Source organism: Lepisma saccharinum, chromosome 16 (genome assembly GCF_977018435.1).
Source record: "Lepisma saccharinum chromosome 16, izLepSacc3.1, whole genome shotgun sequence".
In the NCBI taxonomy this organism is placed as follows: domain Eukaryota; kingdom Metazoa; phylum Arthropoda; class Insecta; order Zygentoma; family Lepismatidae; genus Lepisma; species Lepisma saccharinum.
This window is the reverse complement of record NC_139244.1, coordinates 14,564,885-14,592,354: the sequence shown is the minus strand read 5'-3', so window position 1 is coordinate 14,592,354 and position 27,470 is coordinate 14,564,885. Positions and strand designations below refer to the sequence as shown.

General features: G+C 39.8%; 1 protein-coding gene across 1 annotated transcript; it reads left to right on the top strand.

The window, feature by feature from the left end:
• Nucleotides 1–7,933: 7,933 nt before the first annotated feature.
• Nucleotides 7,934–26,890, top strand: LOC145999934 (phospholipase B1, membrane-associated-like). Its single transcript, XM_083137219.1, has 7 exons — nt 7,934–8,015; nt 11,590–11,845; nt 13,761–13,987; nt 16,601–16,760; nt 18,726–18,868; nt 23,588–23,741; nt 26,412–26,890. Exons 1-7 carry the CDS (start codon nt 7,953–7,955, stop codon nt 26,570–26,572), a joined length of 1,164 nt encoding a protein of 387 aa, XP_082993345.1. The 5' UTR covers nt 7,934–7,952; the 3' UTR covers nt 26,573–26,890.
• The last annotated feature ends 580 nt before the right edge of the window (nt 26,891–27,470 follow it).

The window sequence follows — 27,470 nt, the reverse complement described above, 5'->3', positions numbered from 1 at the left end:
AATTTCGATTTGACATTTTCGTGCTTATCCATATAAAATCCAAATAATTGGTATGGATAAATCAGATAAAAGAGAAAGTAAAGATATAGGAAATGGAATTTTTAATCGTATCAGATTTTTATATAATATATTTCGTTGGTGTGAGAATTGATCGCATTCCAAAAATAAATATTGGGTATCTGGATTATCTTTACCACATGTACAATTGTGTTGATGTATAATACCTATTTTTGCTAAATGTGCTGGTGTGCGTACGTGACCAGTTCGCAATCTATTAATAAAAACTATAACCTGTACAGCGTACATTTAAAACATTTCAAAGAGGAACACAGTGTTGCCAGAGAGTGCCGCTAGTGATTACTGGAGCAACAAGAACTTGCTAATTCATGTTTGACGATACAAACGTAAGTAGAGGATAAGATGATACTATGGCTCGAAATTGCTTTAGTTTTTGCATAGCACATGATATGCACAACTTTTAGTGCTTGTATGTCTTGTGAAATAAAATACGAATTCACGTGAAAAATTACCAACGGTTAAATCCAACAGTGTAGATGTGTTGCTTAAGACGATAAAGTGGATGTTTACATACGCACCATCTGGTGATATAGCCTGAAATTAACGCACAAAAGCAATCTTAATTATTTTAAGCCCTGATTTCTACACTGTCATTATGCTTATCACGAGGTGCGAATAATCACGATGTTCAGGAATCGTTTTCTATTGGGGCACTCTACTTCAGTGATTCAGCTACAACAAACTAGACATATAAATCCGATAAGACTAACTACATGGACACTTACAGGAAGGGTCAAGGAGGGTCCTCCCCCCCTCTTGAACAGAGGAAATCTCACGCTACCTTAGACTAAAATCTCTTTCATTCGAATATGATGCGACTGTGCCCGATTCGGACAAATTTTACTTTCTATGAGCAACAATAAACACATTATAATACATGTATCCACACATATTCTTAAAAGGTAAATAAGTAACAAATTCTCTATAAGTACGCAGTGGGGGCGAAGGGGGGTCAATTCCCCCCACTTTTGCCCCTTTTGCCCCCGCACTATATGCTAAACTTTATCTACCAAGGAAAAGTAAACTGTCCTCCCCCCCCCCAATTTTGGCACCTTGCCCCCTAGTTTTGGAACCCAATCGCCGCCACTCAGTACATGAAATAATTTACTCTTTCATAACTGTTTCTTATAACTCTCTCATAAATTGCTGCTTCTAGAAACATGATTAGCGGCTCAATAAAAAAAAAAACCACTATTTCAGCAAGTAGGCCATACAAAAAATAATAAATACAGATTTACATGTAATGCGTATTCATCGCACCTGTGTTTACTTTAGCTTCAAGCCAAGGTCGTCACTCAATTCGCAGAAAGGATATATTATTACGGAGAGAGAGAGAGGACAGGCTGCCTGCTTGTCTTTCAATTAACATGTTCTTACAACGTCGAAGACATCTTCATTTCCACGAAATACTCTTGCGAAAAATACTTCCAAGGTTTGTGTTGCGGTTTTCTTTGGTTACATGTTTTGAGATTTTTTGTTTCAAGCCCACTTTATGCGCAGATCTAATCGGGACTGAACCTACAGTTTAAAAGCAATGTGCATCGACCATGTATCCAACCCGAGACACCTTTGTTAAAAGATGATGACGTTATTACATGTTTATTTAACCAATTTATCAATATGTTTCACAGTAACAACTAATTTAAGCTATTATAAAATATATTCTCTTTAGGTTAATCGATACGATATGAAGATGGCCAAGACTCGAACCCATAATATTTGCTTTGGTTTAATTAAATAATTGTAACTCTTAAGAATAATAATTTACAATGAAATATTGGTTTCTACACGATGTGTTGGCGCAAAAGAAAGTTTCTTCATGGAAGAAACGTAACGATTTTTTTCAAAAACATATTCTCAAACAATAATAAAAAAAAACATTGCTGAGGGCACATTCTTTTGCGTGACGTCATTCTGAGTTACGTGATCAATTTACACGGACGTGCACAATAAGACAAGGCATGCATTACATTTCTCAGTTAACTAGTAAAAGTGTTAATGATGAATGTGATTTAAATTTGCTTGACTAGCTTTTTAACTCTTAAGTTCACATCATTCAAGAAAGAAACGACCCTGAACTTGCAATAAAATTTCTGACTGCATCACTCTATTGCTTTGCAAAAAGTCACCTTCTCCCGGAGGAAAGATGACGTAATTATATCAGCCCATACTCTATATCCCTCATATTGCAAGGTGGGATACATACAAGCGTCCCGGTGGACACTTGGTGTGCTCAAGTATTTCCTTTGACGTAGACATTTTTTTCAATACCACAAATATATATTTGGGTTCGATCTTGACGAAAAGCTCCAAAAGCTTCAGCTTTTAAATAGTGATGTGAAGATAACTGAGGCCAGGAAGCCAGAAAACAGAGACGATGGGACTCGATGCGCTGCCTATGTGTTACACCAAGAAAAGCCCTTTGGCAGGTCTTGACCGTCAAAAGGCTAAAATATGTTATGACATCGAGTTTATATACATAAGACGCTTCAATTATTATATATATATATATATATATATAATTCCATACACACACAGTCATTTTTCTGGTCCCAGTATACTTCAAGTTTGTTTGATGTTGTGTTCATTACAAGAACTTCTCAAAATACGTATTGTGGTATGTTCAAAAACGTCCATGTAGTTCCACACAGACACTTCTTTCCTTTAAATAAAATGCTAATAGTTTTATTGTCACTTATAAAAAGGTGTCGGTACGGTATAACGTCAAAAAAAGGACTATAACCCTATATATAGTAGATTGCTAGGGATGTGAGTATAGGGTGTTTGCTTCCTGATGTACATACTTCACATATGATGACATCCGTCTCCTGGAATGTTCCGACTTGCATAGGAAGATTGCACAGGAAGCGGAGGGCAAGGGACATCGGAACTGGGTACTATATAAGCGATAGGTTCCCTGAGGCAGTCCCTTCTCGGTTATATGCTATATGTTATGTATATAGTGCATCAGCGACTGTAGAAACCAGTGCAGCCGCCAGGAAGCAGAGTTAAGTGATGGCACATCCCTCGGCCACCTACTTTATTCCTCCCTCTCTGTTTAATCCCAGTAAACAGTCGGTCAAACTTATCTCTCGTCTTATTATTAACAAAAGGTACACTAACTACGACCGATGGTGAAGGATTGGATTCCTGGCTTCAAACCTCTTTTTCTACTGCCTTTATTCTTCCCAATTGGCATGCCTTTCATTTTCATTCTCCTCTGTTAACATCAGGCAATGAGTGCCCGATGAACAGGCTCATTGACGTCGAGGATAAGCTTAATCGAAATCTCGATGAACTCCACTCATTAGCTGTTTCGTCTATCCCCATCCCCAACACCACACAATCCCAATGTGGGCAAATATAGGGTATCCGTCCAAATAAAATCTGATTCACACCGTCAGAACCCTTCCTTATATCCTTTAGAGCCTTCCACAAATCCATGTGACGACCAGCTTAACATGTCTATTGCCTAGGTACCTTGATTTTTCGGTGTTCATTTTCCCCAAAATTCGCGTTTTTATTCTACACGTAGTATATTTTTCTGCCAAATATACCTAAAATTATACCTTCATTGTATTGTAAATTGTAAGTCACATGGCCTACGCCTGTTCGTGTCAGTTCGCTACGTTGGAACCGATTTTTAAGGAAGTTATTTTCCATTACTTCTCGCACAACAAATGCCGATGTTACGGCTCACGAGTGGCAGTAGGTGCGCACTCGATCTCCGCCAAAATTCCGCCACTTCGCTCGGTAACACAAAATGCTTCACGCGCAACAAATACCAGGTGATCATAGTTAACGCTCACCTACTCAGCGTAAAAGCTATGGAGACCATGAGCCAGTGCATGGTGACGGTAAAAGTAGTTCAAAATTTTAGTCGACCCTGGTGTTTAAAATCAGGTTTTCTTTTATGATATGTAGTATAACATATTAGATTTGTTGTTGTTGTTGATTTGGTGTTTTAAGTCCACTTTATGCACAGTAAGGCTAATCAGGACTGGATCTACAGTTTTAAGTGGGATTCGAACCACTATGTGCCTCCACCAGGTATCGAACCCAGAACCCCTTGCTTGCAAGGCGACGACGCTACCACTTCGCCATCGATAGGGTTGATCATTTTTAACTTTCTGTTTGAGAGAACGTTTTCACCCATTGAACAACAAATTAACAAGAATAACATTAATAAGATTATCCACCTGCCTACGTGCCGGAGTGGTTAGAGTAGGGCGCTACGACACCAGGGTTCTCGGGTTCGAATCCCTGCCTAGGCATGGATGTTTGTGAGTGTCCATTCATAAATTTGATCACATCATCACTCATCCCCATCTTCGTAAATTAGCCAAAAGTGGCACAAAACGCGAAGTAAAATAAAGCAAATCAATCAAACATGATTCATGTTAAAGCTTTATTTAACCTTTATGCTTAAAAAATGCGTTATCAGAAGTTTTGATCAGCGACGATACAAGACAAGAATGGTTGGTTGCATCAATTCATGCATTTGAAGCTAATAAATTAAACTTGATGTATTTTCTTCTCTATGTGTAGGTCACGTTATTCGCTTTCTCTAACAAGGGTCAGTAGAGGACCTTGCACGTGTATGCATAATAACAATAATACTAATAGTAATAGGTTTTAAGAAGAACGGTTTCTCATCAATTGTGTGGAAAGCCCGTTCTTCAAGGTTACAGCATTAAGAAATACCAACAATGGAGCGGAGGTACAAACGGTCCAGTCTCACTTATCTTTCAGCACAAGTTGGACGTCATTGTAGACAGGTACTTTACATACATATATACTGCGTGATTTAAAAAAATGTTAACACTATATGGGAAATAGAAAACTTGCTTAAAGGAAATTTGCTGCAATGACACGAATTTAGTCGTGTTTAATGTGTTATACAGTATGTTTAGTATGTGACAGTCATGTACATTTGTTCAATGTTATTCATTAAAGAAGTAAACGTAGACGGTGAGTAGTAAATTTTCTATTTCCTATACAGTGTTTACATTTTCTTGAATCATCCTGTATATATATATTTAGGATAAAATTTTAACAGCTCAACATTTATTATTTCGAGTGTTTTCATAATTTATAATAGATGTTCCCATTGTCTGATCCGCTACGACACCATAGGTGTCGCAGGGAATTAATTTTTGGGGGAATGGAGTACATTTTTCTCTCAAATATACCTAAATATATTAATTGTGCTCTCAAACTAGTTTCTAAATCATAGGTCACCTAACCTACGCCTGTTCGTGACAGTGCCATACGTTGGAACCTATTTTTGATGAAGTTTTCTCCCCCATTATTTCTCGCATGACAAATGCCAATGTTACGATTGAGATACCGGTTCTGTCTCCGTTCTCAGGGTTGTAACTCGACATCAGTCGCTAATCCCCGAACACATGATGCGTTTAGGGAAGGCGTCGATACGTGCTGTTACGGTATGTAGTCTACGGCAAGCAATATACACTAGCCTATGTGTACGTTGGTAGATGAGGGTTCACACTCATTTTGCAAATTCATAGTCTCTGACTTGTCCAGAATTTTTAAGGAACTTTCCAGACGACTGTGTAATGCTTGAACTTTCTAACAACTTTGCAACTTAATCAAGTGAATCAACATTATTGAAAATAAATTAAAAATAAAATATAATAACGTTTTTATGTGCAATACTCCCCCAGAAAGAAGCCTGTTGGGAAGAAAAATTGAAAAGTTTTTTTCGGTTCCTAGTCCCGACATGTAATTGGTTGCTTCGAAACAGTGGATGCCATGATGTTTACGTACATTATATTCTCTATCCTTATTATGTATTCTAGTATTTGATTACTTGTAGACAGTGGTGGGCGATTGGGTTCCAAAAATGAGGAACGGGGGGGAAGCAAGGATACTTACTTTTCCTTGGTAAATAAGGTTTGGCACAGTGCAGGGGAAAAAGTTGCAAAAAAGGGGGGCAACTGCACCCCACGCCCACGCCGCCACTGCTTGAAGATATGAATTATCGTTAAGTGTAAGCACAGACGCTGAAAATACTGAAGCACGCAGTCTGTTGCGAATGCAAGTATAAATGAAAAACTTCCGAATTTTGTTGTCATGCCAATGCTATAATCAGAAAGACAGCTCTCTACCTGCTTATAATGTAAGAGCGTGAGAAAGTTACTCCTTTATATCCTTTCACTGAAGCTTGACAAAGTGTAATGTGACAAAACGAGAAGCTTGAATGTTTCCTGACAGTATAAAAGATTCAACACGAAGTTCCTTATGAATTCCACGTGGAAATCACTTGTGGGAGTTCAGGGAAAAACTCAAGGTCACGGTAGAGTGACCCAAAGTGTATCTTGCCGCGAATCTACGACCTCTTTTTCTCACACAGAGTTGGTAGATTATTGTTTCAAATTGGGCAAGGAAGAAACATTACGTAAGTGATCTGAGCTCACCAGTGAGTGGTTTCGTGGAGTGTGATCGACAGGAACCGACGAAGGTTAGTACACTACACAAACTTGAATTATCTACACTCACAAAATTAAGCTGACAATGACGTCTTCGGTGAAAACGCACAAAAAATTAACTTGATATATTTTGCAACTAGATTTTGGTGTGAATGAATGTAATATTCAACAAAACTGTACTAGAATAACTCACCTCGAAACAGCGAGTGGAAGTGGCGAAAACGTAGTATACCCTGGCACACACACGATGAGGAAAAGTACTGTTCACAAGATAGAACAGCCTATGGTTCACTAAAAATTAATGTATTCTTGCACTAAACAAACACAAAAGCATTAAAGTCAGCCTCAACGGTATTTTACACACGAAAACAGTTTATGGTGAAAAGTCCGCGATACGAAATTGAACACAATGGTTTCTTCTTCATCCTTTCTTCCATTACTATTACCTCTGCTGTTGCCAGGTTCTATTTGATTTTTTTTCTGATATACATCTGCAATATTTCCAAAGTTAACGAGCAGTATAACGAGAGAATATGGTTATAATATATTCGAAACATACATAAACGTCCTGTCTGGTTATTCCCTTGCAAAATATATAAGCTTCATATTGCTTCGAGTTGCGAGACTCGTACCTGCATTCTATGCATGACAAGTCTATTAGCTTTGGTGGCGGTTTGGATGGGTTGTGGATAATCAACTTAGACGGACAGACATACATTATAGTCGCTAGCCGGTGTTCTTTATTTTTTTAATTCTTGGCGATTAGTATACTGTAAATGAATATATATTTCTTTGTTTCAAGATTAAGTTAATACAATTCAACGAAAATAATTATCATAATCAAATAACTTTGCATGAAGGTTCTTGACTTTTTGAAGAATAACTGGATTATAATGTTAACAGTTTAATGTAATAAATTTATTTTACAGAAATTAACTAGAAAGCTGTATTTCGACAAAAACACGGCCAAAATGAGTCATTTCGTGGATAGTTATGAAGGCAATTCTCAAATGCAAAAGATGTCCAAGGGTCGACCTCTATATGTAGCCTATACACTTTGTTTCAGCATATGTGTATATACAAGGTTGGTTTATGTCCACTTTATGCTAACATAGGCTAATCGAGACTGGTCTTACAATTTAAAGAGGGTCCGAACCACCGTGCAATGTACTTCCACAGGGATCGATCTCGGGACTTCTCTATTACACGGTAACAGGCTTACCACTAACCATCAGGAAGAGTCTAGTATGTATGAAATGCTTATGAATAGAGTGTGCAGTCTCCCGCGTGTATTAAAGAGTTGTTTTTTTTTTCTTGTTTTTTTCTTCTTTAAACCCTCCTGATACTCTACAAGAACATCCAAAATAACACAAAAGGCTTGTACTTTTATCTCTTTTCAGGCTGGACAGTAGACGAGTCCACATGGCAAGAACATTGTACATTGCTGCTATTGCGGTTGTGATGACCTGTACCTCTGTTGCACAGGTGAGTTTATGCACTGTGTAATGCAACTGATTGATTGATTTTTGTAATATAGCGTCGCTTAGAAAAGCTTTAATCGAAGCCAACCCCCCAACGAAGTTCCCGTAAAATCACCCCCATCTAAACCCTCACCCCCACAACCCTACCATCTTAAAGCACTCAAGCCATTAACTGTTTTGGATTCCATAATGGTTCTTATCTATTTATAACACACCCAACACTTAGATAACTCAAACTAACCACAAACTAAAATGAAATTAACTCATAACCAGGGGCGGCGCGTGCCTTTCCAGGCAGGCAGGGCACATTTTTCTTTTGGGTGGAGAGGAAGGGGGGCAGATAACCTCTAAATTTTTCTTTAAGGTTTTTGAGAAGAGTTCCTTGACATAGAGTAAGTAAATTGTTCGAACAATGGGTCACTATTTGGAATGAAATGTAACAAATTCCCATCTAATATCAATAACCAACTAGGAAGTTCAGTTACAACACTTTTCATTGTCCATGTACCCCCCAAAAAGTTCGTTTATACTTACGAAGATAATCTGCATGTCAAGTTGTCTGGAACACAGACACAACCACACAAATAAATACACACGTACAGTAACTATAAACTCTTTCACTCGCGAAAATAACTAATTATTTCATAAGCGATCAATACGCACACAGATGGAACGCAACGCAAACTCACACAGATGGAACGCAACGCAAACTCACACACTAACTCAAATCCAAATCAGTATACAATGGAAAGGAAGGAGGATCTTCTTGAAAATACCGAGGGACTAGTTTGTTTAATAAAAAGTTTTGTCAACTTTTCAGGTCGCCGGAAGAAGTGCGAAGAAAAGCATTCGAGGGATTTTTTTTCTAGCTTATTGCTGCATCTTACTGAGGTAGGTGAAAGTACGAAGGCTGGAAGATCGAATGAAGTGCCTGCCAAGAGTTGGAAACACTGAACGGTGAACAAGGCAAACATGAATGGGCAGGGCACTTCGTCCAATGTCCAAAGACGGCTACGAATTTTGCGCTTTTCCATTGTGAGGGGGTACCGTCCCTTGCCTATGCTGTAAAGTTTTGGATCAGTCAGTGACGTCACGTGTCAGGGCAGAGCTGAGATCTAACTCTCTCCAACAGGACGCAGAAATATATTAGCCTCGTACAAGATGCACACCCTGTACGTCTGGTTGCAGCAACATAGGAGTGGAGGGAAAAAAAATAGTTATATACCGATCGTCTCTTCAGATGAACTTTTTATGTTAAAATTGTTGTGGGGCAGTGCCCTAGTTGCCCTTTATCTAGCATCGCCACTGCTCATAATCTACAAATAGTTTCACTAATTACTAAATGAACTAAAATCCTTATATAAATAAACAATACTTTGCAAAAGACCTCTTTCGGTCACCCGAATGGGTAAATAAAAAGGCGGGAGAACCATTATGTTCAGAGAAACTGACTTCCAGATTTATTTAAAGGTGCCAGGACACTAAGCGCATACCCTCGAATGTATGCTGGTGGAGGCAGGCTTACTTCGCCCAACCCCCTTTTTCAATATAGCGTCGCCTATCTCCCACTTATGGTTATTCGCGACGATGAGGATGAGTAATAATATTGGGTTGGTGCGAATGAAATGTCCGGCCCAGGTGCGTCATTGCCAAAGTTTAAAAAAAATCAAAACTACAATACCTGGTTAATCAAAATAGTCGCCGTCTGCAGCCTCACACTTTTGTCATCGCTCAGCCAACAATTGGATTCCATGGCGAAAGAAGTCTGGAGTCTGCGACGGAAAAAACTCCTGAACGGCATGTTGCACCGCCCGATCATCAGCGAAGGTCTTCCCTGTCAGGAAGTGATCAAGATGCCGGAAGTGATGGTAGTCAGTGGGAGAGAGGTCGGGAGAATATGCTGGATGAGGAAGGGTTTCATATTGCAACTCATGGAGAGCCTGCACCATCCTTTGCGCGACATGTGGCCAAGGATTGTCGTGCAACATGAGGACACCATGTCTGTGGACCATTGCTGGATGCTTGCGGAGAAGTTTGCGGTGCATTTCATGGAGTTCAGCACTGTAGCGATCTGCATTGATGGTTTCACCGCGGCTGAGAAAGACATGATGGATCACACCCACCATAGACCACCATACCAGCAACAACACCTTCTGTGGGTGAAGAGGTGGTTTCGTAAACCGCCCTGGACGTTGATCACGATCCAACCATTCTTCTGATCGTTTACGATTGTCATAGCAGATCCATTTTTCATCTGAAGTGACAATCCGATGCAGGAAACCATCCCGGTTATTCCTTACACTCAAAGAACTGCACACCTCCAGACGGCGAGTCTTGTTGACCGGTGTCAAATCATTTGGTTCCCATGAGTCCAACTTTTTCACTTTACCGATCACAAGGAGCCGCCGAACGACAGTGGTATGGTGTATGCCTAACTCGTCTGCAATGGCACGAACACTTTTCCAAGGGTCCGCTTCAACGGCGTTCCTGAGGAGCTCATCCGAACATGATGTTGGTCGATGGCCAAGGGGGTCATTTTGCAATGCTGTGTCACCGGAACGAAATTTGACAAACCAGCGGCGAATGGTGCGTTCATTTACCATTCCTGGCCCAAATGCACTGTTATAGTTTTTGGTAGCTTGCTGATCAGAATGTCCCAGTTTGAATTCGTAAAGACAAATCACTCGCAATTGTGTGTTCTCCACGGTGCACTTTCAGATGACCCTGTTCAGCAACACACTGCCTCCTGGCTGTCTGGGTGCTCCAGCCTGTTTGTTGGACGTATACAGAGTTTATGACGTTAGGCCTGTGACCTCAGTCAATCCCTGTGTTGTGTTGTTGAGGTAAGTTTCCCACCAGACGCCAAAGCGGACATTTCATTCGCACCAACCCAATATTATTAAATTGGTGAAAGGACATTCGCCCCTCCTCATCCCACACTACCAAGCACTACTACTTTATGTGCATACTTCGATATTTTTTTTGCCTTGGTTTGTGATCCTACAAATTCTGAAATGAGGAAACAAACAAACTCATTAAAAATAATATCGGTTGTAGTTAAAGGTTCGTTCCTGATTTTAAAAGAAGTTTATCATATTTAAGAATATTTCACTTAAGTCTTAGGGTCTGAAGAACATCTTTAAAAAGATGCTATTACTACTACTACTTTTCTTTGTGAGAGTCCCTTCGTCAATTTCATCACATCATCACTCATCCTCATCTTTGCTATTAGCCACAAGTGGCAGAAAAGCGAAGTAAAGGGCCTCCCCGATGGCGCAGTGACAGCGTCGTCGCCATGTAATCAAGGGGTCCCGAGTTCGATAAGTCGGTGGAGGTACATAGTGGTTCGGACCTCACTCTAAACTGTAGGTCCAGTTCCGATTAGCCATATTGTGCATATAGTGGACTTAAAACATCATGTCAATAAAAAAGCGAAGTAAAATAAACACAATTGAAATAAAAAATAAACCTCAAAACTAAAAATAAAAACTAAAAAAACTTAAGCTTTATAGGGATCAGTTCTTTGGACTGAAACATGCCGAAATGTTTTAAAGTTGCCATTTCGAACATTCTTCCAGTTCCAGATTAGCCAACCACTGACATATCCTCCACTAAGGAACCAAAGAAAGCTGCAACGGAAAATTCCCGACTCGGAACCCTTTCCCTGCAAAGTAGAGAAGATGCCGGAAGTCCCAACGAGTGTTCACAAACTGCGGCCCGGCGACATTCAAGTGGTGGCGGCTCTTGGGGACAGCACCACAGCAGGCAACGGGGCCATGGGGAACATGTGGCTGGGGGTGGCTTTTGAAGGACGAGGTGCGTCCTTCTCAATAGGTAAGTTACCAAGCTGATAAAGTACTTTTAAAGTTTTATAAGTAAAGAACGGATTTTTATGAAGAAAATTTTAGGAAAATATGAAATTGAAAATGCCAAAATATGAAGAAATATGAAAATTTATTTGGAAGTATTTCTACATGTTTCAAATATAAATGGAATAAACGACTTTGGTCACAAAATTACTTCCTCAGTATTTACTGCACATCAGAACTCCTATTTATTGCAGTACATAACGACAAGTTTCTCCATGTTGTCCGGAAGCAGTGTAAATCTTCTGTCCGTCTGTACGGTACATTTAAATTCAGAACACCAGTCTAAGAATTCCAGCTTTCGGCATCTTTGTATCACTTATTTCTAGCATACAATTCTCCACGTCCTGCTTACAACAGCCACGACAGACAATGATGGACAGAGACATTCCATTCACTAGCCCCTCCCTCCCAAACGCTCCCAAGGGTTTGAGAACTAGTCATCTCCTCAGCAATCGCTGAAGATAAACATAGATTTATGGCCTAAGGCAACATGCTTCGTAGCATTTTGCTCCAGAAGTGGTTGGAGAAACCCAAAGAACAGGAAAAAGAACAAGTATACCGTAAACATATTGTTGGCGTTTCCACGAAGATTTTTGTAATATAATTAAGACAACTTCGGCATAAAACATTAAAATATAAACAAAATATGAAGAATTTGGTAAAATATGAACCTTTTGTCAAAATATAATGAAATATGAATTTTTTTCATGCTCAATGGAGTCTATGCCTATAGGAACGTATAGATCTCAAATTTTTTTGTTGTCCGGTAAAAAATAGAGTATACGAAATTTCATAAAAATCCGTTCATTGTCAACCTCACTTCCACATAATACACCCAACGGCAAAAGAAACAGTAATCGAATTGCTCACCACCATTTTAATTCAGTCTATTTTCCACACACTGATGATGAGAAATTGAAATAAAAACATTAGTAAGTAGAGGACAACACCTGCTTCGAATCAACAGAATAAAAAGATGATGAATATAACGATGAACAATTTGCCTACTATTATCTGTGCCGTTGGCAGTACACCCTGGACTGCATAATGCAGACTAGCAAGGCCTGGCGTCTGGACACATGGCCAGTATGATCTTCTATGGAACGTTGTGTTGTGTGCTGTCCATATGTGTTTGTGATTGTACCTTCATTTACTTAAGCTTATCACCATTCATCATCATCTTCAATTAGCCAAAACTGGCAGAAACGCGAAGTAAAAAAACAAAAAAACAAAAACAAATCCATCACCACCATATAGCTAAGATACAGTGGTAAAACATAATACTGAACATACTGAACATACTGAAAGTATGCGACATATCAAATGAAAGCTGTTACCAACAATTTAAAAAATGATACCAAAATTCAATTCCTGTCATCATTTAAACCAGATTAAGTGTTATTTTATAATTCAAGATGGCGTCAAATTGTACGAAATTGGTCAGTTTTGAAAACCTACAACTCTAGAAAAAATTAACGGGTGAATGAAAATTTGTGTATTTATTACTTTCTTTCCAAACGCTGTAAGTTTGCAATATTTTACTAAAATCTGAGATGGTTATGTAAATAGATGTCCTGATCTGACATGAAATGTACCATATGTATAAGCGCAGTTAGATGACGTCACGGGAACCCTTTCTTCTTATTATGAACAATAATGATAGCTATATGAGCTATATATAACCTACCTAAATTCAAATTGACTCATGACATTAATGTATATATTTTCAGAGGAAACGAAGTTTTCTTTCCTCGTTTGGAAAATGTATAAGCGAGAACGTGCATTCAGAGATTTAGAAAATTTCCTGGTTTCACGCTTCGGAATTCCATTAAGTAATATCAAGAAATTCTTAATAAGTCCACATTTCTAATGCATTTTAGGGGGAGCAGCGACATGGAGAGAATATCTGACGATTCCAAACATACTGAAAGTCTTCAATCCCAACCTGAAAGGCTACTCGACAAAGGAAGCCCTTAGTTTGTCCGGGCAAGAAGGGCTTAACTACGCAACGGCGACGTTCACTGATGAGGATTTACTCTTTGCTACAAAAAACCTGGTTAATAGAATGAGGAAAATGCCAGGTATCGACATGGAAAAAGACTGGAAAGTAAGTTCTATTATCTATAATCAATTTTCTTGTAGATTTGTATTTATAAAGCTCCATTGCGCGACAGGCCTCAGAGGCCAAGCTGTTTGTTCATTAGGTGACGCGTGGTGTGGTGCACATCGAGTTCCATCCCTGCTAAGGCTTCCCCAATGGCGCTGGTAGCGTCGTCGCCTTGTAATCAATGGGTCCTGGGTTCGATACCCGGTGGAGGCACATAGTGGTTCGGATCCTACTTTATCAATCCCTGCTGTTTTCTGGCTTTAGAGACGAGAGTAGCTCCCGAATTATCCTCACGGAAACGGACGGCTCTACAAGATATATTTCGCAAATATGCGGATTGTCCGTGTATTATCAGTTCTAGAGAATATAGACAAAACAAGAAATCATTTTAATAGTTAAAATTTTATTTTAATATTTGGAATACTTTGATCGATTAAGACTTAAAGGTGCTTCATGGAGGACCCTAATAACTTCATGTACGAGAATATTCTTGACACAAGTTTGACAAGTTTAGCAAGCATTTGTTAATTGGGTCTAAATTGTGCAAACTTTACTAATAACTGTATACGTGTGTCTGTGTATATTTACAAAGAGACATTGAGGTATATGTATGCAAAAGATTCGAAACAAGAGAGTACTAAGGATAGACATAATCTATATTCCGAGTCCAAAACTGTCATAATTAAATTTGTTAACTATTTCCAGCATTGAATCCTGACTTTGTATGCAATTTGAGTGTATATGCCTAGTTTATTTGATAACCCTAATTTGGTATAATCACAGATAAACGTATTACAAGCAGATATGGAACTCAGGGACCAAACCTTCTGCGCTTTAAATTACTGTCTGCAAGAAGTTCTAGTATCGACCGCTGAGAGGCACGCCTACTCCTTTTGCTTTCACTTCGAAACCAAACTATTTACAACAGTTAGGCGAAGCGTGACGTCACCAGAGCCAGGGGGGAAATATGAGGGGTCTCCTAATTCCTGGGGGTGATGACCTGACCAAGAAAGTGGAGGTCGTTATCAACCCTTGAAATATTTTAATTTCTTCTCAGCTAATTCTAAACTGATCTAAACTGATTACGTTTATTTGTGGTTTAATTCTGTTTGTATCTTGGCAAAAACGAGGGCTATTCACAAATCAACTTCCGATTGGGTCGCAAGAACCAATACATAACTTCAGCGGCATGGTACTTGCTCAATAGCCAGCAGTAGTGTGCAATCGCACTCCAGATAATAACCGCCGTCCATTTGCTTCAACAGTGCGCGAGTAGGAACTGACGATAATGGACGCTCGTATTACTGCTCCCGCCAGTTGTGAGGTGCGTGTGGTGTGATTCGATTCCTTCAAGCAGAAGGAGTCAACGCAGCCGAAATTAATCGTCCATTGAGTCGTGTTTATGGCAATGGCGTTATGAGTGAAACAAGAAATTGGGCGAGCAAAATGCCGTTTCACAAATTCAAAACTCTCCAAGAATTTCCTCAAATGTCTAGGACACCCAGCCTTAAATTTTCTGCACCAGTCTCTCACAGCACTCTCACTAAAATCTAGATTAAAGAATGATCTTTCAGACTAAATATGCATTTCTGTATGGTATTGTAGCGGCTGGGTCGAGTTACCCCCGTACTACCGCTAGGGGAGTAGTTCAATTGACTGGCTTAGAGCTGTAAAGGAATGCATTATTATTTTGGTAGAGCCTTAATACCAAGTGAGGGAACCTGTAGGGTATACACACAATTAGACACATAAGTAATAATTAACAATAACAAGGTTATTATGAAAAGAAAGATGACTGATATATGAAGAGTATCTCTGCCTAAGTGTTAAGATAAGAGATCTGCTTGGAAAGAAACAGGAAGCAGGAACTATAAGCGTAGGTTCTTGTCCATCTTGTAAATACCTGGAGACAGCCTGGACTTGGCTGGGTGGATGGCCATGTTGGATCGGAGACTGGACAGCGCCTCCGGCCGCACCTCAGATCTGCCACACTTCTTATCCATTTTCTGGGGTTTTTATACTTAGGGTATGGCCTTCGACAGGGCTATTTTGGTTGCCATGTGTCGAACGCAGGAAGTCCCATATTTGTAGATGCTTCTTTCTTATGGCCATGGTTCAGAAGTGAACAATCCGCACTCCCTTACTCCAAATAAAGGTTTTTAGAGGACACGAGGATAGTGAAGACATCTCATCGAGTGCTTTTTGTCGAAAATCGAACTCAAAAGCCAATGCAGAAACAAAGTCAGCAAAAACCTGTCCGTTACAGTATTTGCAGGTATTTTAAATAACCCCCGCTCTCTCTCTGCCTCCCTGGTCATCCTTTCCTTGTGACGTCACTGACGCACATTTCATTCTTACATTTAAATCAATTTTCCATGTCAACGTTAAGTATTCCAAGGATAATAAATAATGAAGTAGTATCCGAAGCAGATACAAGTATAATTTTATAGTTATGAATCTATACAACTAGAAAACGTAAGTTATGTGAGTATAGTCAGAACGTTTTAAAATCTTCCCTACTGATAAGCCTAGAGCACATCTAACTTCTGCTTGTGTATCTTAGTGCAAAACAGGGTACTTATACAAAAGTAAATAAATTTTATTCCTTTGCAGCTGATAACAATTTTCATAGGACACAACGACCTGTGCTCAACATATTGCTTCAGACCTAGACAACATTCAGCAAAAAGCCACAGCCGAAATCTTCAGCTAACGTTGGACTATCTCCAGCAGAACGTCCCCAGGACATTCGTCAATCTGATTCCAGTACTTGGTAACGTCATGCATCTACATATTACTAACATGTCTATCTTGTTAACACACATTTTATTCCTTTTTACTCATATTATTTTTTAAAAATGAACCACCAATCACGTAGCCAGTGTGTTGATAGGAATAATAGTATCCAAATAACAAGTCGTAATGTAGTCACAATGCTGTTGTTCTTATTGTTGACTGATGTAACTACCGTATTTTTTAGGAAAACGTTTTATCACTGAATATTATAATGCATTTACAGTATTTCATGTGTAAAGTAATATGTACAGTAGGTCTACTTTCAACAAATAACTTACCTAATCTAACTAGGAAAGTACACGTTTTACGATTTTAATATTCCTCGTCCAAACCCAAACATTCATCTTCAGAGCTAAAGGAAGAGTCACTTGAAACCCCTTCTAAATCAGAATCTGGGTCCTCATACAACAAATTGTCCTCTGTACCATCCAGTGCATTACTAATGCCACACTTCTAAAATGATTTAACCACTGTCTAAGTTTCCACAGCATCCCATGAAGCTTTGATCCATTCAGAAACTTGTGAAATGCTTCTTTCTTCCTGAGTATCGGCGTATAAGATGCACCCTGTTTTCCAGACCTATTTTTGAAGGAAGAAAGTGCGTCTTATACGCCGAGAAATACGATACGATACGTTTGACATGTAACATCAAACATGTGGGCAAGGGTAAAACAACCTAAGCCAAGCTGAAAGATGGCCTAGATGGCTTTACTTCTAACCCACATCATGTTTCGGTTAGCTGTGTTTCCACGCTTTCGACCCATTGTACATTAAATTGGACATATTTTCAATTGTAATTTTTGGTTGTTCAGAATTGTCTCACATAGTGATACTGTATGCGTCTCAGTTAACCCATCAATACGCTCTTCGCCGCAGACGAGGGGACATTGCAGTTACTGGGGTGTGAGAGGTTAGCATTTGGGAGCTTTCCGAGAGTGTCACCCCTTCATACCCCTTAAATATGATAACTGAAAAGCTTTTCTTATAATGTGTTATAAGAATATTTGCAAAGTTAAGTTAGTTGAACAGGGAGCTTTAAGAAAAATGAACTTGCACCAATACGAACTTGAATACATGCTTTTTAATCGAGAGACAGAGGCTTATATAAGTTGTATCCGAATGAGATACAAGTATAATTTTATAATTATGAATCTGTACAACAAGAAAACGTAAGTTAAGTGAGCTGACTGATAAGCCTAGACTTAAGAGCCATGGGCGTCCGGAAGGGGGGCAAGGGGGGGGGGGCGTGGCCCCCATGAAAATGGAAGTCAACCAAAAATTATATATTTCAAACATATAATTTCATTTCAACCACAATAATATGTGTTCATTAATGCACGAACATGATAAATTCAAATTTAAGCAATGTTTTTTTGAGGAATCAACACTATTACACAGCGGTAAAAGAAACTTAAAATATTTCAGGCGCCATTTCCCCCTCTTCTCAGGAGCCACCTTTTATTTTGCATACGGTGCAATAAAACCATGAATGCAACGAAGATAAAGCTACACATTTTAAGACATTGCATTTATTAATTAAAACAAGATTGGATTAAAAGTAATTAATTCTTGCACCGGGGTGGCCTTCTCTACCATATCGTTGCAGATTTTATTATTAGGCTAGCAACATTGCAAAAATTTATAATGGTATTTGATTTAATGTTACATGTAATAAAGAAAACACACGAACATTATAAAACACAATGTCCCTGATATTTTTTTGAAAAAAAAAATTTCCATTACCGAACTCGAAATATTATTTCTTTTAGAACTGAATTTGAAATTTCAAGCGCCAGGTGACTGGGCGCCATGTAATTTCCTACCCCTGTGTGTATATTTATATTTGCATGTATGTATGTATGTATGTATGTATATGTATGGAAGTAGAACATTTGATTTAATGGGACTTGAACTCTAACGCGTGCTTTATTTTTATTTCCAGATGTGACCGTTGTAAGGAACTTCATATCTTCCTTGATGTGCGCCTTTTCTGTTCCAGTGCTGTGCAGCTGTTATTTCTTTTTCACGATGGAAGGAGAAATCGACAGAACAGCGAAAGCCTACCAAAGAGCTGAAGAAGAACTGGTAATTGTAGGAACCCTAAACTTCACAACGGGAAATGTTTTTCTTAGCTTTAAGTTTCACACTGGCTTGCCTGCAGAGCTAGTAGCAATACAAAGTATCGAAACAATAGCCTAACAAGTGATAGGTATGTGTCCGAAGTCTCCATGGGAGAGCTTCAATAGCGTAACTAACATGTTCTGTGCCCCCCCCCCCACCACCACCCGCAACTTTCAGTTGTGCGCCCCTACTCGATTAAAAAAGCTATCTTTTCTAAAATATTAATTTTATATTAGGTATATACAAATATAACAACATACATGTAATTCGAATCAATGTAAAAACTCGTATTACGGAAGGTTACGACAACAGACAAACTGTAAAAAATTATAGATTGTAATTATCCTATAAAAATTCCCTGTTACAATAAGAATTACGATATTGTTATAGGTCTGGCGCCACAACTTGAGCTTTGGGGAGAAAGTATTCGAGTTGACCGCGGAGGCAGTGACAACCCTCATAATGAGTTCTCCGCCCTTCAAAAGCAGTGTTTGCAACCGCACTAATTTCTTGCTATCCCCGATATAATGTTACCAGAATGCCTGTGATAATCAAGAGCATTTCTTATCAAAGCTGTGTATACCCTACGTTCTTTTAATTAAAAAAAGAAAAAGTATATCGACCTTCTAACCTATTAGGGCCATATTTGCTTTCTACGCAATGCCGCGAGCTCCTCTCCCCCCCCCCCCCCCATTTCCTTCTCTCTCCTTTTCGTAATGGAAGTTATTGGGTTAAAACGTCTGTCGACCACTCTGACATCATCAATATTTTACTTGCAAACTGTGCTGCGTTGATGGTTGCCATTAGAAGCCTCTCCTTCCTTTTCCACTTGGCGGTAAAGGCCTTACAACGTCTTTGTCACACTGCCACGTTTTGGCACCGTATGATGTTCGTTTATGTATGTTTCGTCTAAATAGTACACGGCTCTTCCAGTGTTTGGGCAGTCATGCATTTCTCTAAAGAAATCGGCGCGCACAACAATAATATCGGGTTTCTCCATCAAAACCTCCTATTGGATTCAGTTCTTTAATAAGGAAAACAAGTAAACATTTCCATAATGTCACTCCAAACCGAAAATTGATTTTTTCTCGCAACTTCTTTGATAGGTGTAGGTACAGTATTGTCCACAATGTAACCCTTTTTACGGTTTGTGGCGGAGTGGTTAGCACAGTGCGCTTCGACGTCATAGGTCCCGGGTTCGAATCCTGGCCTGGGTATGGTTGTTCTTTGTAATTGTCCCTTCCTCAGTCATCCTGATCTTCGCGATTAGCCTAAAGTGGATGGTAAGCGAAGTAAAATAAATAGAATCCATCAATGAATTAATAACCCCTTTATCCAAATAGGATTCATTGTTTTGGTTTATTTTACTTCGCTTTCCTGACACTTTTGACTCATCGCGAAGATGACGATGAGTGACGATATGATGATATTGATGAAGGGACAGGAAAAACACTACCATCTTCAGGCCGGAATTCAAACCTTGGGCTCCTTGCGTCGTAGCGCGCTGTGCTAACCACTCCGCCACGGATATCGGCGAGTATCTTGGGAAACGAGGCGTTTCCCACATTTTTTGCCTGGCTTCGCAATGCAGAACCCCGTTTTCTCCGAATTATGCAAATTTATATCTAAACTGAGTGACCACTTAATTGTTTACATCTGTAGATGGCAACATTGGAATTTTGCTCCACCAGCCTGCCTTTTTCTTGACAAAACCCATATGGCCCCCTCAAATTTTCACTTTCCCCAAAGCTCAAGTTGTCGCGTGAGACCTATAAATGCCTATTAGGCCAGTGCTCTGCGTTTGTTGTTCGTTGTTGTGCCCTCCCTCATGGCGCAGTGGTAGCGTCATTGCCTTGTAATCAAGGGGTCCCGGGTTCGATACCCGGTGAAGGCACAAGTGGTTCGGATTCCACTTTAAACTGTAGGTCCAGTCCCGATTAGCCTTACTGCGCATAAAGTGGACTTAAAACACCAAATCAAACCCAAACTCTGCGTTTGTTGATGGAAGCAAATTCGCAAATGTTCGACATGTTTCTTTTTTGGATTACATTCCGAAAACCAACAATTTTTGCAGCTATAGTGCAAGATACATGTTCTTCATATTTCTTCCAGGAATAGTAGCGGATTCCACTAACTGACTATCGGTGTGTTTCGTTACGGCGGTGGGGCTTAAAGAGGTGAAGCTTTCTTTGTACTCTTTCATATACTCTGAAATCTAGTGTTTACTTGATTTACTAGAATATATAAAGAAAAGAGCATTTTCTTAGCTGTGGTCTACCCTTCGACGATGTAATCAATGACGAGCTATTCAGTTAATGAAGGTTTTCTTCAAATCTGGTCTTTCACTTTCTACTTTTCTTGTGATTAACATGTTCTGTTTTGCTGTTGTAGGGCATAAACATATATATTTGGTTGAAAATATATTTTAACGCCGAAAGCAAAACTTTTGTGAACTATCGGTCTTTCCTAATTAATCATTTTTACTGCGCTCCCGAAGCTCGTGCGGGGGGTGGGGGGAGGAGGGAGGGTTCCGGGTTTTATTTACGCCACTGGAGAGCCTTCAGACCGAATTGACAAGCGACATGTCAACATTTCAACATTTCGAAACGAAGACGGGACAAGCTGCACGCGTCGCTCGGACTGTACTGTTTTCTCAACACACTCGCTCTGTTGTTCGGGCATGCGTAGTGAATGCCTGCAAAGGAAGCCTGTTCGGCGGAAGAATAAATTTCAAACTTCTCTTTTGGTTTTTCCGTCGAAAACCAGGGAGGGTCACACGAACCGCTGAACCAATCGGCTTCATCCAGCTGCCGTGGTGAGGGGAAATTCTCGTGGTATTATGCGTTGCCAAATTTTTCGTTTCGAGTCGTTTTCGAAACAGGTGGCACCCTCAACAAGGTCAAGCACGGCGAAGCCTAATGGTGGCCGCCGGGTAGCAAGCGAATGGGTCTCAGATTCCCTTCCTCTCCCTGAAATGCGAGCGAAGGTTGCATGTTGACAGCAAAAGGTGTCGCGTACGACTTGATAAAAATCCGGCGTGTAGCAAAACCGCTTTCCCTCCCTTGAAACTTCCACAACTGGAGGCGAAAATTCTGCATTTCCTGAAGTTTGTTCTTTGGCCGGTCGGACTCATTTTCTTCGTTAATTCTCTTCCTTTCATCTCTCTCTCTCTCTCCCACCCTATCGCCTCACTTTCCCTGATTAGTTTCTTATTTATCTCTCTTTCGCTCTTATTTTCCCTTCTTCCTGTGTATCTCTATCTTTCATTATATATTTCCTCTCTTCTCTATCTCTCTTTCCCTCTGCTCCTCGCTTCTTTTACTCCTTTTCCTCTATCTCCTGCTCTCATCTTCTATCCCTTTCTTCCTATCTCTTCTTAAAGGGTTTCTTTCTTAGAGTGAAGCGTACATGACGCCATTATATGAGGGTCAGTCAAATGAAAACTGAACACCCACCACAAAGCAAATTCCTCGCAAAAGTTGGCAACACTATTGTTACGTACCGATATTGCCATCTGTAGGGTAGGAGAAATGCATAGTGAAAACACACAGGTTCACACAGTTGCTTCGTCATTGCTCAGGAGTGAAAAGTGTGTTCGTCCAGCATTGGAAATGGAGGCAAGCAAAGAAGAGCAGAGAGGTGTGGTTCGTTTCTTGGTGGCTGAGGATGATTCTCCCCCGCCAAAGAAATTCAAGGCTGTCCATACGAGTTCCGATAAGGTCATGATGAGCTTCTTCTTCGATTGAAAGGGCCCTCTGCTTGTCGACTTCCTAGAGCGTGGAGCCGCAATCAATGCACAGCGCTATGCAGACACGTTGCAGAAACTGCGACGCACCATAAGGTAAAAACTCCCTGGAATGCTGTCGGACGGAATCATCCTTTTGCATGATAACGCCCGTCCCCATACTGCCAATCTGGTGAGGGATAAACTTCAGACATTTGGCTGAGAAACGCTTCAACATCCTCCGTACAGCCTCGATCTTTCCCCTTGTGACTTCCACATTTTTGGTGACCTGAAGAAGAACATTCGTGGACGTCGGTTTCATTCGGACGAGGAAGTGCAACAGTGGGTGAGGTTGTGGATCCGTCAGCGACCTAACTGTTACTACAAGACTGGAATTGCGTCTCGTCTCCCAGTGGGATAAATGTCTTAACACTTGTGGCAATTACTTTTGAATAAAACAAACTCCATTGTCACTTTGTAGCGGGTGTTCGGTTTTCAGTTGACTGCCCTTTATCAACACAAATCTTCAGTTTTAACCCGTGTGGAAAATTTTATGCGGGTGTTCTTGGTTGGTTGATTGATTGATTTGCTTTATTTAACTTCGCTGTTTCTGCCACTTTTGGCTAATTTGAGAAGATGGGGATGAGTGATGCTATGATGAAATTGATGAATGGACACACAAACATCCATGTCCAGGCCTGGATTCGAACCTGGGAACCCTGGCGTCGCAGCGCTGCGAGGATACCCTTGTGTTCTTGGTGACAAACGTAAATCTCTTCTACATGCATATATAAAGTATTTCTTGAGGGCTCCTAGTGTCGTAACGAACCGTCAACTAGCAAAACGTTAATGCATTTTTTTATTCTGTCTGCAACGATGCATACTTTAGACCAATTGCATAAATTTAACTTAAAAGTAGGAAACCTAATTTTCTATTATATTTTTGTTTCTTCTTATAGGTTAATAGTGGAAGATACGACACGACAGATGACTTCACGGTTGTGATTCAGCCAATTACAAAATTCATGAACCCTGAAAGAAAGGAGGGCCTACCAGATCAAAGTCACATCACGTACGACTGCTTCCACTTCAGTCAAAAGGGACACGCAGCTAGTGAGTACTCCAATGCACACGTGTGACAGATACTAGCTGTAGCCACTGGCGTACGCAGAAGGGGCCTCAAAGGGCTGTAGCCCCTTCCAAAATTGAGAAAATCAACATTTTCAAACAAAAGCAGTGAAGAACTCTGAAAAAAACAGTGGTAAATGAACCCCCCTCTTAAAATAACCCCCGATTCCCATTCTTGAGAGTAAAATGTTCTAGATGTACGAAATATGTTGTTGTGTATAGCGTTTCCCTAGAAAGCAGCTATGTTCTTTCCACCTGAACCTTTACAATTCCAGCCCCTCCCGAAACAAAATCCTGCGTACGCCAGTGGCAGTACACAAAAATATTCGGATCCAATGATTGATTGTTTGATTGAGTGTTGGCGTTGTAAGTCCACTTTATGCACAGTAGAGGCTAATTGGGACTGAACCTACAGTTTAAAGTGGGATCCGAACCACTATCCGATGAGAACCGGGTTCCAGTTGTGAAACCGAAATTCGCGTACCTGCATCAGGAATGGGTACCGGATCTAGAACATAAATTCGGGTACCTGTATTCAGAACTGAAGTTCAGCTATCCGGATATGGAACCGAAATTTGAGTACCCGAATCGGAATTGAAATTCTAGAACCTATACCGCGTTTGTTACAACCTGTCCCGGTTCCCGCGCTAGCTGGTCGCTGGCTTTTCTCCGTGCTGGGGAAAGTCAAAGCCAGGCAGCCAATTAAAATACGCAACGTCACAACAGCGTCTACGTAAGCGCCTCTCTTCTGGCTTCTATACGCTACTCGCTGCCCAGCAGACGATTTTTCCCTCGTTTCTCATTGGCACCGAAACTGTCGAGCGATCGCTAACGCGGGAAACGGGACAGGTTCTAACAAACGCGGTATAGACCGGAACCGAGAATCTGGTAGCGTAACGTAGGATATCGGGACCGAAATTCAGGTTCCAGATACTGGAATCGAATCTTGCACCTCACGTTATGTGAGGGATATCATGCAAATATATGCGAGTAAACCTATCGAAATTATTTATGTTATCATTAATAGTAAACACACAAAATAATGTGAAATTGAATAATGTCTTCAATCAATTGATTCAGTCTAAAAAATAAGCAAGTTCAGTTACAATTTGTTTTTCAAAAGTAGCAAAGACACTGTACTTTATAGGTCTACTAGCTCATTACCCGGCGTTGACCGGGTATATTTTTATCCCAATCTTTTATTAGACAGGAAAATAATGAATTCTAACTATAGTGTAAAAGGAACTTGGAGTTGAACGGCATTGGGAGTGTCACTATTCATCTTAGCGACCCCGAAAACTATGGATTCCACACTAATATCGGTCGTTCTCAATTATTCTTGCGCTTCACCCCTCCCCTCCCCCACCCCAGGGGTGTCTTACCCCCACAGTATATCTTTCCAGATTGTAAGTGATACGTGTACCAAGTTTGGTTGAAATCACTCCAGGCGTTCGAGAGTTATGCCGGAACAAACACAAACACACACATCCATTTTTATATATTAGATTAGATAAGTACAACAGATAGTTGTAAGATAGCGTTAACGATTATTTGTTTACAGGGCTGATGAATGAACAGTGCATACACATTGATTTAAAGTGGCCTTGTAGATTCCAAAGTATCTATGTTATTTTCTACAAATTGTTTTAGAAAATGAAGATATATGTGATGTGTCACAGGGGCGCCGACTTGTCAAAATTATTGGGGGGGGGGGGGCTCTGATCACTGAAATAAATTAATGAATGACTCACTCTCTCCCTTTTTTAAGTTTTGGCCTCAGTGTTCGGAATCTCATAAAAGCCCGTGAATTCCTCAAAAATATCAAAATTTTTATACACAGTTCTAATGCAGAATATTAATTGTCCACGGATGGACATGTCACAAGTTTCGTCAACCATAATAGCAAAATATTCCCGACTTTTAATATCTGCTACCACGGAGCGCAAAACAGATCTCCCTAATATATCAATGATCTCGTTCTGAATGTCATGTTAGAGCCATTTGTAGCCCAAAAGTCATCCACTACCCTAGTTCATGCACATATAGTCTTTTGAAACTCTTTTTAGTAAAAATTTTAACAATACTCATAATTACATACTTAGTATATAGTAATAAGTTATGTGTTTTGATGTCTTTGGTCACAGCCACCCCCAAAGTTGATGGTTTAGCGGTCTCAGCCCCCCAAATTGATGGTCTAGAACATTTCAAATGTGTATTTAAAGTTAAGTTCATGTGGCACAATTCAGAGTAAACTTTACAAGAGAAGCAAAATAATACTTTAGATCATCTAAAGCAAAATTATTTGGGGGCTCTGCCCCCACATCGTTAACTTGGGGGGGGGGGGCTCGAGCCCCCTCAAGCCCCATGGAGTCGGCGCCTATGATGTGTCAAGATATCGATAAAACACTAAAGTCTGTCACTTAGGCCTATTCGCGATGAAGATGATGAATGAAGATGTGATGAAATTGATCAAAGGACATTCACAAAGAACACCCATGCCCAAACCGGGATTCGAACCCGGGACTCCTGGCATCGTGGCACGGTGTGATAACCATTCCACCACGGAGTCTGTGTCGATTTTACATGTCAATACCCTTTCTGAATGCTCACACAAGACTTCACTAACGTATTCTATTTCGTTCATTACATGTGCAGTTGCTAGCCTGCTCTGGGAAAACATGTTGCAGCCAATTGGAAACAAATCTACAGTCTTCAAGGAATTTTCGCTTGACAAATTGAGATGTCCATCAGAAACTGCTCCGTATTTATTTACAGCGAAGAACAGCGAAACGTTTTATGCTACGGGACATCAGTAGTCTACATCTATACTTCTCATGATGAAATCAAACCTCGTTGTTATATACAGTTTCTCAGGTGTATGAACTGCAAATTATACTTCTTGTATAATTACGGAACGGCACAGAAAGTACTTACCAAAGAATTGTTTAAATGTGAGTAAAGGATTAGAATGAAGGGCATTGTGAGGGGTCAATCATTTCGCTCCTGTTTGTTGGCATCGTTAATTTCAAATTAAGAAAAATCATAAACAATTATTTTTCTTGTAATTGATAGCAGAATTAATATTCAGTTAATTATTATTCTAGCAGTATAATAATAATAATAATAATAATAATAATAATAATATACTCGAGAAATTAAGTGTAAAATGCAAGAACCAGCTCGGAACATGTTCGCTAATTCTACCACTTCATTCACGAGTTTTCAAAGTTTCACTAATTAGATTTTTATGCTAGGAATCTCACAACGTAAAATTTTCCCCTAATTTTCAAATACTTTTTTGAGAGAGGTGTGAAATATGGAAAATAAAAGACGGCAGTTGTGCCCGATACTAGACACTCTGGTGTGTGGAAGTTGAATTCTCTATCCAAGGATATAATAATAATAAATTTACATATATAATGGTTTATAACTACTATTATTATTATACCACAGATAAGGTTATATACCCTTATATACAGTGGCGTGCCCAGGATTTTCGAAAGGGAGGGGTTATGTATACTTTTCCTTGGTAGTCAGCCCTCATTTTATCATATTTTCCTACCTTGGACGTTCTTTTTTTTAGGAATACTGGGCCAACCCCACCAACCCCCCTTGAGCACGCCACTGCTTATATACCCTTATCTGTGTTATTACTGTTCAATTATAGTATATCAACCACCTACACTTCTCTGCAGAATTTCTAGCGACGTCCAT

Excerpts from the sequence above, each read along its gene's own strand:
- LOC145999934 (XM_083137219.1), top strand. The coding sequence starts at position 7,953 with ATGGCAAGAACATTGTACATTGCTGCTATTGCGGTTGTGATGACCTGT. Across the intron at positions 11,846-13,760 it reads AGGTGCGTCCTTCTCAATAG|GGGGAGCAGCGACATGGAGA; the intron begins GTAAGTTACCAA and ends AATGCATTTTAG. Across the intron at positions 23,742-26,411 it reads TCAAAAGGGACACGCAGCTA|TTGCTAGCCTGCTCTGGGAA; the intron begins GTGAGTACTCCA and ends TTACATGTGCAG.